The sequence below is a fragment of the Schistocerca gregaria genome, chromosome X (genome assembly GCF_023897955.1).
Source record: "Schistocerca gregaria isolate iqSchGreg1 chromosome X, iqSchGreg1.2, whole genome shotgun sequence".
Classification (NCBI taxonomy): domain Eukaryota; kingdom Metazoa; phylum Arthropoda; class Insecta; order Orthoptera; family Acrididae; genus Schistocerca; species Schistocerca gregaria.
In genome coordinates, this window is record NC_064931.1 from 791058437 (window position 1) to 791071264 (window position 12828).

At 38.7% G+C, this 12828-nt stretch overlaps 1 protein-coding gene across 15 annotated transcripts in view; it reads right to left on the reverse strand.

Moving 5' to 3' along the window:
* Positions 1–12828, reverse strand: part of LOC126297523 (CTTNBP2 N-terminal-like protein) — a 214163-nt gene that overhangs the window by 87275 nt on the left and 114060 nt on the right. For all 15 annotated transcript variants that reach the window (XM_049988422.1, XM_049988419.1, XM_049988427.1 and 12 more), the window contains one exon: positions 7642–7821. In XM_049988422.1, coding sequence (XP_049844379.1) covers positions 7642–7821 — 180 coding nt within the window. The remainder of the gene's footprint in view (positions 1–7641; positions 7822–12828) is intronic.

Genomic DNA, 12828 nt, shown 5'->3' on the forward strand with positions numbered 1-12828 from the left:
ATATTGCATGACACTAATGCTTAAGTTAGTTTTTTTTCCCCTTCCTTAATTTGTATCTAAAAATTCAGCCAATGAGTAGAAGGAGTTGTCATCTAGAAATTCTTTTAATTTATTTTTAAATGTTGGTTGACTATCTGTCAGGCTTTTGATGCTGTTTGGTAAGTGACCAAAGACTTTTGTGGCAGCGTAATTTACCCCCTTCTGTGCCAAAGTCAGATTTAACCCTGCATAGTGAAGATCATCCTTTCTCCTGGTGTTATAGCTATGCACACTGCTATTACTCTTGAACTGGGCTAGATTATTAACAACAAATTTCATAAGTGAATATATATACTGTGAGGATCCCTAGATCCTTAAATAGATGTCTGCAGGATGACCGTGGGTGGACTCCAGCAATTATTCTGATTACACGTTTTTGAGCAATGAATACTTTTCTACTCAACGATGAATTACCCCAGAATATGATACCATACGAAAGCAGTGAATGAAAGTAGGCATAGTAAGCTAATTTACTGAGATTCTTATCACCAAAATTTGCAATAACCCTAATAGCATACGTAGCCGAACTCAGACGTTTCAGCAGACCATCAATGTGTTGCTTCCAGTTTAACCTCTCATCAATGGACACACCTAAAAATTTTGAAAATTCTACCTTAGCTACAGACTTCTGTTCAAAGTCTATATTTATTACTGGAGTTGTGCCATTTACTGTACGGAACTGTATATACTGTGTTTTATCAAAATTTAAAGAGAGTCCGTTTTCTGAGAACCACTTAATAATTTTGTGAAAAACATCATTTACAATTACATCACTTAGTTCTTGGTTTTTGGATGTTATTACAATACTTGTACCATCAGCAAAAAGAACTAACTTTGCATCTTCATCAATATGGAATGGCAAGTCATTAATGTATATCAAGAACAGTAAAGGACCTAAGACCGAACCCTGTGGAACTCTGTACTTGATAGCCCCCCAGTTTGAGGAATCGGCTGTTGTATTAACATTACATGAACCACTTATTTCAACTTTCTGCATTCTTCCAGTTAAGTATGAATTAAACCATTTGTGCACTGCCCCCCTCAAACCATAATGATTTAGCTTATCTAAAAGAATTCGATGATTTACACAGTCAAAGCCTTTGAGAGATCACAAAAAATACCAATGGGTGATGTCCGGTTATTCAGAGCATTTCATATTTGATCAGTGAAAGCGTATATAGCATTTTCTGTTGAAAAGCCTTTCTGAAAACCAAACTGACATTTTGTTAGTACTTTATTTTTACAAATATGGGAGGCTACTCTTGAATACATTACTTTCTCAAAAATTTTTGATAGAGCTGTCAGAAGAGAGATTGGGCGATAGTTGTTGACATCCGATGTATCCCCCTTTTTATGCAATGGTTTTACAATGGCGTATTTCAGTCTATCGGGGAAAACACCCTGCTCCAAAGAGCTATTACATACGTGGCTGAGAATCCTCCTTATCTGTGGGGAACAAGCTTGAAGTATCTTGATGGAAATGCCATCAATTCCGTAAGAGCTTTTACTTTTCAGTGAGTTTATTATTTTACTGATTTCAGAGGGAGAGGTTCGTGGAAATACAGTTGTTTCATACTGCACAGGTATGACCTCTTCTATTAGAAGCCTTGCCTCTTCTAGTGGAGATCTAGATCCTATTTTCTCCACAACATTTAAAAAATGATTATTGAAAATATTTCCAATTTCAGATTGTTTGTTAGTACACTTGTCATTCAGTTTTATGGCACTAAAGTCTTCCTGTGCTCTTGGTTGCCCTGTTTCCCTTTCAATAATATTCCAAATTGCTTTAATTTTATTATCAGAGTTACTGATCTCAGACATGATACACATGCTTCTGGACTTTTTAATAACTTTTCTTAGTACCACACAATAGTTTTTATAATATTGAACAATTTCGGGGTCAGTACTCCCTCTTGCTGTCAGATACAGTTCTCTTTTACGGTTGCAAGATATTCTTATTCCTTTAGTTAGCCAAGGTTTTTTATATGTTTTCTTGGAATTATGTTTCACTATTTTCTTGGGAAAACAATTTTCAAATACCCTTAAAAATGTATCGTGAAATAAGTTATATTTCAAGTTTGCATCGGGTTCCATATACACTTCATCCCAGTCTAGCTCCTTTAGGCTTTAGTTTGCAGTATTTATATTGTTAATTGAACGCACTGCTTTGAAATTCTGATTTGATATACTGCATGGAGCTATGTCATGTAATGTAACTAGCTGTGCACCATGATCTGAAAGACGATTCTCAACAGGATAAGCATTTATGTCCTTAAACTTATCTTGGTCTATAAAAAAGTTATCTATCAATGTCCTGCTGTTCTTTGTTATCCGAGTAGGAAAATCAACGACGGAGCTCAAATTGAAAGAACTGAGTAATACTACAAGGTCATTCTTCCTATCACACTCTTTCAGGGAATCAACATTGAAATCCCCACAAATGATAATTTGCTTCCCCCTGTCTGACAGATAGCACAACAAAGCATCCAAGTTTTCTAGAAATAGCTGGAAATTCCCTGAGGGGGACCTATACACTGTTACAATTATGAAAGTGCCATCATTTAGTTTTAGTCCAGTGGCACATGCTTCCATATGTTGCTCTACACAAAAATTTTTAGTTTCTAAATGTTTTGCGCTGTGCAAGCTTTTGACATATATGGCAACTCCTCCTCTCATCATATTATCTCTACTTACATGTGCAGCTAATTTGTACCCATTTATGCTAACCTTTTGCATATCAGTGACAATGTGATGCTCAGACAGGCATAGTACATCTATTACATTCTCAGTTTCTATATCTTCTAAACAAAGCAGAAGCTCATCAATTTTATTCTTCAATCCCCCAATATTTTGATGAAATATACTAACATTATTTTTCACTTTACTTTTGTGAGCATCTTTAACTTTTTTAACATCTTTAGTACTTGCCTGGCTGAGTTTCCCACTGGACACTGATCTTACACTAAAAAAGAGTTACCACCATGAGATGTAGTTCCTCCCCCCTTTAAATTTCCTGCTATCAGCCCAGCCAGTTTACCCTTCCCCTTCTTGTTGAGGTGTAGGCCATGTCTAGTATAGTCCCACCTACAGAGTGAATCAACAGGAACCACACCAATGTGTGACCCTGCATCAGATCCAAGTAGCTGTTCCAACTCCAAATTAACTCTCCTGACAGAAGAGCTCAAATGAGGCCGGTCGTGGCACTCCAGAACCGACACAAACCCAACACTGGTATGACTCGATGCCGATGCAATATTTAATGTTTTTAAAAAATGGTGGAAGACGAGTGTTATTTTTTCTCTGCCCCGAGTTTCAACCACTGCATTTTCATACATTATTCAATGAAGTAAATACAAATTCCGTATTGTTCATCTTCGAATGTAGCAGAATTTCAATGTACTACGAAAATCCGAATGGCAAGACTGGTATGTTTGTCAATATGGCCAACTCTACGTTCTGAATTTTTTCCTACCTGTGAGAAGAGATGGTTGATAATAGGTACCTGGTGAAATGTGAATCACATACAGTATTCTCTTCACCATAAGAATAATACAAATATAAAAATTTTGCCATGTATTCTTGTGTGTTTGCTGCTATCTCATTTAAATCCTGTTTGGGTAATAAACTACGAAACTAGAGTGAGACAACAGCAAACACAGAAGAATATACAAATGGTGTCATGTTTATATTCATATTATTCTTATGCCTAATAGTGAGACAGTCAGAAATGAAAAACGGCAACTGACTTGATTTTTAAATCTAATATGACTCAAATTTCTGTGCAGAATTTGATGTACTAAAGAAGCAGCCGCAAAGATTTTCAAATGGAGAAAAATTTTCGCCTAACTCTCGTTCAGAACATGTTCCATCGTACGCAGACTATTATTTGGTTCTTGTTGATCATTATCAAAGAACACAGCAGTGTAAGTAACAACAAATAGCAGTCTCTTGCCATTGTTTCGTTAATGAGATGAGTCCTCTCTTCTTCTTCTTCTTCTTTCTCTCTCTCTCTCTCTCTCTCTTTTTTTTAATTGTAAGCGGCGGTAGCGCGCACAAAAGCAAGCCATGCCGCGAGCGGCAACAGGCCATAAACACGCACTATCAGAATGTGACAAACAATGCATGACACAGTACAGTAATGCATTTTCAGCCCTAAGTGAAGCAAACACCTATAACAAAGAGAACGGCACTTATCAGATCAAAGCAAAATCAGCAATCGATTCAAACCAGACGAAGCACGTGAAAAAGAAAGGGTACCTGTATAATTACAAATGGAGCGGCTGACGCCTAGCAATGGCTACCTGGTAAAGCTTAAATGCTAATCTTACGACTCGAACCAAACTACTGTAGCTGTATCGTCATTAATTCGACGTAAATTGTCCCTCATATTACAATGGACCAACTTTTGTTTCGATTTGGAGGTGCTGCCTAAAACTCTTCTCTCCTTGAATTTCGAGTCTCAAATCTCAGGTGCGGCGTAGATTCAGGAAATTTTTTTTATTCCTTTATTTCGAGCCTCATTTTTTAGGTGCGGCTTAGATTCGAGTAAATACGGTAAGTCAGTGTATAAGGAAGAAAATAAAAACAAATACAATATGATACAACAAAAAGCCACAAAATTAGCACGAGAGAATAAATGGAGGTGCAAGGTGTACGATCAGTAAAAAATAAATACTAGCAATTGAAAGTGATGAAGTTCACACAACAGATAAGGAAGAAATTCTGGAGTATACAAGAAGTTTCAACAGGGGAATATATATATATAGAAAAACACAACAACAACAACAACAACAACAACAACGCATGAACCATTAACACTAGCTTATGCAAATGAAAATGATGAAACCCCAGAAATTCTCCCAAAGAAATAAGAAAAGCTATAAATGAAATGCAGTATGGCAAAGCAGGGAGTCATGATGGTCTAACAACTGAAACACTTAAGCTTACTAGTGATCAAACATAAAAATATCTGGCTAAAATCTTTATTGTTTGTATACAAACGACAGTATACCTGCCCGTGCCATGAAGCAAAGATAATCCTTTTACACAAAAAAAAAGGAAGTATTCACAATTTGAAGAATTACTATCCCATCAGTTTACTCCCTGTTATCTACGTCGTCTTTACTAAAGTCTTGACAAATCACATCAGTACTAATGTGGAAAATGCACAGCCCATAGAACAAGCAGGTGTCCGCAGTGGTAATGGCGTAAGTGACCACATACACACATTGCGTAAAGTAATTATTAGTAAAGCCAATGAATATGAAATGCCTCTATGCATGGCTTTTATGAACTTTGAAAAGACTTTTTATTCTGCCAGCCAAACTGCTGTTATACAAGCACTGACTGAACAAGGGGGGTTGGGTTGTTTTGGGGAAGGAGATCAGACAGCGTGGTCATCGGTCTCATCGGATTGGGGGAGGGATGGGGAAGGAAGTCGGCCGTGCCCTTTCAAAGGAACCATCCCGGCATTTGCCTGGAGCGATTTAGGGAAATCACGGAAAACCTAAATCTGGATGGCCGGACGCGGGATTGAACAGTCGTCCTCCCGAATGAGAGTCCAGTGTCTAACCACTGCGCCACCTCGCTCGGTGACCGAACAAGGTGTGGGAATAATGTACATAAACATATTGCATAACATATGTGATACCTCAATGGCTTCTGTCAGTATAGGAACACACATGAGAGAATTTTCCATTGGAAGAGGGGTAAAGCAGGGTGAACTATTCTCAAAACTATTTATAGCAGTCCTTGTCTAAAATTAAATAGAGGGAACGTCCTGCAATAGGCCCAGGTGTGCCCTCAGGTCATCACATAAAGCACATCCAACTAAAATGTCTTGTTTCAACAGCTGTGTTCCACATCTTTAACACATTGGTAGCTCCATGCATTGTAAGATAAAGTCATGCGGCCAATGTCCCAACCTTAACCTTGCAAGTGCTACTTCTTCAGCTTGTCGTTGTTGGAAGAAGGTAAATCACAGTTGCACTAATATTCCGTGTTTAGTGAACAAGATGATGGTTGTGGATTAAGAATCTATAGATGTACCAAAACAGTATAAATTAATTCTTGTTGGCAGTATGAATAAGAAAGGAACTAACAACATTAGAACTGAAGTTATTGTATATTCTTCCCTCTCCTCTCTCTCTTACTGGCCTTCCTTTTACTGAAGTCACACTTCATTATTTGTGCAGGACAATTTTTGCAGATGCAACTGCCAGCATTTATTTTGTCACTACCAACTAACTTTTCCCAGACCTTGACACAAATCCGCAAGGTGGATTCGTGCCGGGGACCAGGCGCTCCTTCCCGCCCGGAATAATACACAGTACTGAATAATTACTTAATTGAGCTATTAATAATTTTTCTTCAGAAGTAACAGACTTCTAAGATTAACAGTCCTCTTTGGATTTCTTCCTAGGATTCTATGGAACTGCAACAATGATTATTGATGAGAAAAGGCATTTCCTCAATCTTAACCAGAGCCAAAGAAATAGATAGCTGATGAACATGAAATAGTGTGAATGCAGATCATATTTTCTAGTCTTCCAACTATAAATGAAGAAGAAACCAATCAATGTTGTGAAGAACAGTTACAAAGGGGAAAAAATACTACTACTACTACTATTAATAATAATAATTATTATTATTATTCTGGTGGTAGATTGCTGGGTCACACCCATATCACCACAATTCATTGCCTATGACGACGTTTGCATCAAAATGCATATCAATTTCTGGCTGTTCTTTCAATGCCCTGCAGATTCATAAATGACTGCCTCTGTGGTCGTCAGATAACACAATGAGAACGAGTTTCACTGCAATACGTTTCAACTTCAGATCTTCAGTTAAAATCTGTTGTAATGAACTCCTGGATATTCCTGCCATTTCAACCAGTTGATGAATAATTCTATAATGATCAAACCTGATTGCAACATGGTTTTTTGTCCATTCTTGAAGTTTAGATACAACTTGGTCGTGCTTCATTTTTAATTGATGTTTGACCACTTTTAAAACAAGAAAAGCTCTTGTAAACCCTCACCTGGCTCAAATGTTCCTTTCCATAATCCATCTCAAGCATTGCAATGGTTTATGCTGCTGATTTCCGTAACAGCGAACAGAACCAGATGGATAGCACACTGGTATTTTACTGACAGACATTGAAAAATCACTTACAAAAACAATCACATTGACCACAATAAAGTTCCCATACCAACGTTGCTCAGACAACTGATACAAAATGGTGTCTAGTGAAGACATCTAGCAGTAGAATTCAGAACTAATGTTCTATCAATTGCCAGAAAAAAATTATCTTTACTTTTGGGTGCTCCATTGAACACCCACTTATTTTTGCTTCTCTTAAAAATGCACATTCATACTTATGAAGGTTAAATATTTATAATACCACAAATAACTTGAAACAATAATATAAACTCATATGACTGTTTAAACGTGTGTGTGTGTGTGTGTGTGTGTGTGTGTGTGTAGAGAGAGAGAGAGAGAGAGAGAGAGAGAGAGAGAGAGAGAGAGAGAGAGGAGGGGGGGATGACAGATATGAAGGATGTGGAGATGTATAACCATGAAGTATAAAAAGTCACTCACTTGGCCCACACACAGGTACACTGGACACAGTGGCAGTAGGTTGTACAACTTTGGCAACACTACTCATCATCGGAGTCCCTGCAGCAGGAGGTTGTGCAGACTGTGAAGGTGGTGGTGGTGATACACTTCCATCACTTACAGTCCACGTGCCTACTTTTGGTGGTGTCAGTGGCCCAACAGCTGTAAAAAAAAATTAATTACTCAAATAAAGTGTGTATAAACATTAAACTTTATTAATTTTTTGTATAAGAGAAAATTAATTTTTTTCAGTTTCTATATGCTTTTATTACCCTAAATAAATTGCAAACCAAAATGTTAGGCAACCTGGTTAGTATCCAAAATAGCCACATTATTTTTAACCAAGAGTTCACTGCAGTTAATTACATATTTCACTGGTAGTACCATTACACTTTTCACTGCACATCAGTTATTCCATTATTTCAAAGCAGCTCCTCCAGTGTTGTTAGTTTACAATTTTTTTAAACGCAGAAATGACCAACATTCCAGTTTAGCTTTAGAAGTTTTGTTCTAAGAAATGTGTGTATGTGTGTAGGAGTGCACGCATGCGCGCATACGCTCAAATATTTAAAGTTGGGTGAATTCAAATACAATGAACTTAACAGTCTTTGTCAGGATAACGTGAAGCTTTGGTAAAGGCTACATGATGCAGTACTTGGACCTAGGGCGAGGATCTAAGGTAGAAGCATTTACAATAAAATAACCACCTCGGTTGCAATTTTCTTAGTCAGCAGTACTGTATGGAGAACTATACGACAATGCTGAGAGTTCAGAAATCTATTGGATAAGAGCACTGAATACTCTGGCAACAGAATGCACGTGTGTTGCATCCCTGTTCCTCCTTGAACGGGGGTATTACATGATGATCCTCCACAAATAAAGCAGGTATAGAGCAACTGCCATCTGGTGGTAGAACTCGTGGAACTAAAAGAATTAGCAGACACATTACCCGTATGTAAAAATAGACAGCAGTTCTACACTCCTAGGAACCCGCGCATGCACACCCGATGGCAGTAATGAGCATCTACAGAAAGGGTACTCCAAGTACGCTTTTTGCTTCTTATTGCTTACTATCATTGTTGATCTCTGTAGGTTTTCATATTGGAGCTTTTGCACACATTTTAAGGGGTAAATTTTCACAAATGTAGTAACTAAACAAAAACAGTATTTTCGCAGCACACCTTATTTTTTATACAAGCTGTTTGCAAAAAGCATTCTTTGTACTGACTGCTCCATGTTCTAGTAATGGCGTCAAACAAACAAGCATAAAGTCTCCTAATCCAAACATATAGTGACAAAAGGTGATCCTCCCAACCCACGGTATCATAATAAGGTAAACTCGGGGTTGTTTATTTCTGAGTAAATGTATGTATTACTTTACATGTGTGATGTCTCACATGTATACGTAGCACCTTAATCGAGAAAAGTTTATGATCATATATTTTGCTTTATTTCGGCATGCCAGGCAGGATAAACTGACAATAGTTGCTGAGAAAGTTACCAAATGAATAAATAAGTGATTTAATTCTTACTTCCAAATAAGTGAAATTGCCTCTTATATTACTGTGTCACTATAATAAATCCCTTCCAGTACCATCGACAGCAGCTTGTCAATACAAGAGATGTCCACTTTCACGAAGTTCCAAAATTCCTGTGGATCTTTGGGAGCTCAATTCCTTCATTACCGGCATAACGTCAAGCACCTGCATGACAGTCAACAACATTGAAGCACAGAGGGCCGTGTGACAACATCAGCCAATAGTGTGCTGACTGGCTCCTCTCTAGGAGAACACCAAGACAGCAGCGGCCTCTAGGCAAAGAGAACATAAGCACCACTCTGCCTAGCTGCAGCACAGTGGAAGAATAGCCATTCTACGAATGCCACAGCAGCCACTTATAAACTTTATTGTTTCACCTGTATTAGGTACTGTATACATTGAAGCGACTTCTTATTTGACTGTCATCAATTGCTTGTGACACACCACTGTAAATTCCCGTAGTTAAGTTTTGTCATTTATTTTCTGTAAATATAATTCATTAATACGATTTGCTTGACTTCTTGTCTAGGGATCCCAGAAAGCAGATCTCCTAGGCACCCCTAATTTCATGAGTAAGCAGGGCACAACACTGGCAATGTGCCTTCAAAAAAAACCCTGCACCTCAGGGCCACGGAAATCCTCTTTTGTGTTCTGCTGGTGCCTTAATTCTACATTGGTTTCTCTTTGCAGGGATTTATTTACTTGCTTTAACCATCCCTTATAATGTCTTTGCTAATCAGTGTTTTCAGGTGTGCATTGCAGAAATTTTCTTTACTTTTGTATTTCCTTTTCCTTGCTGGCTTTTCTATCCTACTATATGAGCAACTCACCTAACCCATCCCCTGCACAGGCGCCTCAGATGCAAGTGATAGATGCAACGCAGCTAACACAGATGTTTCAGTTTCAGATGCAACAGATTGCATCATTACCCAATACGGTCCAACAGCTCCTGGCAAATCAAATGAATGCACTACAGCAGCCACCTACAGCAGCTCTAAGTGCTAAACAGCCTTTTCTCCAGTTTCATCAACAGGAAGAGGAATGGCTCGAGTGGTTGCAACAGTTTGAAACCAACATACTTGGTCACAACGTACCAGGTACTGTGAAACTTCCCTATTTCCTGTCCATGGTAGGAAGGGCAATGTTCAGACTCATTCAGAAGTTATTTCCTAACGCCACTTTGAGTGAACTTTTGTATGATCAGGTTGTAGAGTCACTAACTATGACTAAAAAATGAGTGTGGTAGCAGCTAGGTATCAATTCTTTAATTGCAAGAAATGGTCAGAACAAACTTATCGCAAGTGGGTAACAGATTTTGCAGGGTCTGTCCGATGAGGAAATGCAAATTGAAATGTACTCGTGGTGCTTAATTTCAGATGTGATGTTGCATGATGCAATCATGTACAATGTAACTGATGTCAGACTTGAAGAACAAATTTTGAAACAGACTGGGACCATCCTGTCAGCATCTAGTTCAAATACTAGATCAGTACGATTCAGGTACTGTGCCGGTCAATCAATTGAGCAGCCAGCAATTTTTCGATTCGAGTCCCTCGCTTGTGACTGGCCCACTAGGCAGTGGCAGTTTGCATGCACCATGCCATGTAAACAATTCTCTCACAGTGTAAGCAGCTCTCTACACATGTGAACGGAATTAATTCATGTCTCCAGTGCCATTCATGGCACAATTGCCATGACTGCCCATCCTGAGAAGCACAGAGTTACGCTTGTAGCAAGAATGGACACATACAACCCATATGTTTGCAATGGAACAACGTAAGAATTTGGCCCACTCACAAAAATCAAGTCACAGGGCCTATGTAATCAATACAGTGTATTCAAAGCCTGCAACAGGCACTAGCAAAACTAGCAACTGTTTCTTCAGTGCTATGCCAGTCCAACAAACTTTTTGTACATTTGCATATTAGAGGAAAACGTGTGAAATTTCAGTTGGACATAGGTGTGTCTGTTACATTGCTGAATAGTAACACAATTGACCTGTTAGACTCCCCATGCCTGTCTAAAACTAGCACGCACCTGATGGCTTATAATGGACAAGACATTCCCGTTCTCAGAACATGTACTTTCCCTGCTATGTATCGATCCCATACGCGAACTGCGACTTTCACTGTGCAACAATCACACAATTGTGAGAACATATTTGGCCCTGATTCTTTTGATTTGTTTGGCTTAAACATTCAGGACAATGTCTGTATTCAATGCAAAAGACAGTGTAGACAGCTTGTTTAAAGAATTCCCGGAAGTCTTTTCTGAAGGTTTAGGCAAGGCTAAAAATTTTTTTGCACACATTACTCTGAAAGACAATGCTCAACCAAAATTTTGCCCGACCAAATCTGTTCCCATTGCGTTACGGGACAAAGTTGCTGTTGAACTTAAAGAATTTCAAGATTGTGGAGCTATTGCACCCATACAAGCTAGTCAATGGGCAAGTCCACTGGTTTTACTCCCCAAACCTTCAGGTCACATTCACCTCTGTGTTGATCCAAAAACTGTGATTGATACATATCCCTTGCATGCCCAGAGCATCTCAAGGACCGATTAGGTGCTGGTCACTACTTTTTCAAAACTGATTTCCATGACGCAGATCTTCAAAAACTACTCAATGCAGAATCTCAAAGTGTGTGTTCTTGAACACTCATTTAGCCATGTTCAAATATTTCCATTTGCCTTGTAGCAGTGCTTTTGCACCTGCCATTTTTCTGTGGTATTTGGAACAGCTGGCTGCTTAGGTACCAAACTGTTCCAACTATTTGGATGATATTGTCATAGCAGGTTGTGCACTTGGAGAACACATTGCAAATTTGTGCGCTTTGTTTCATGTGTTATCTGATGCATGACTGAAGTGTAGACGGGGCAAGTGTGATTATTTTTTTTTTTTTTTTTTTTTTTTAAGTCAAGGTGTACACCCTCTTCCGTCACATTTGTTAGCCATACAAGATTTGCCAGTTCCTCACAATCTCACATAATTACGGTCAGTTGTAGGGAAAACGAATTATTATATTCGGTTCATACCAAAAGTTGCACAAATGGCAGCTCCATTGCATTGTTTATGTCACAAGAACGTCCCTTTCATAGGACAGCTGAGTGCCAAGAAGCTTTTCAAAAACTTAAACGATGCATTGCTCAGTGATTGCTGCTTAGTTCACTTTGCTCCTGACAAACCATTTGTGTTGCAAGTTGATGCTGCTTCTTATGGAATTGGTGCACTGCTTTCACACAGAATTGGCGATAAGGACAGGCCTATTGCTTTTGCATAAAAAGTACTGTCCAAAGCTCAGTGTCACTATTCAAAAACAAAGAAAGAGGCAGTGGCTATTGTGTATGGTGTCACCAAATTTCACCACAAGTTTTATTGCACAAAATTCTATTTAAAAACAGGTCACATGCCATTGCAGTCCTTGTTTCGTTCGACGAAGCCGGTTCCTATACGAACTGCTCAAAAATTGCAACGATGGGATTTGTTGTTGTCTCAATACCAATACGAGATAGGGTATCACTCCCACAGCTGAACATGGTAATGCAGACGCACCTTCACGTCTTCCGATTGGCCCTGATACAGACTTTGATGCTTCTGCTGCATCTTCTTGTCACATTGATGCTCAGGACTGTG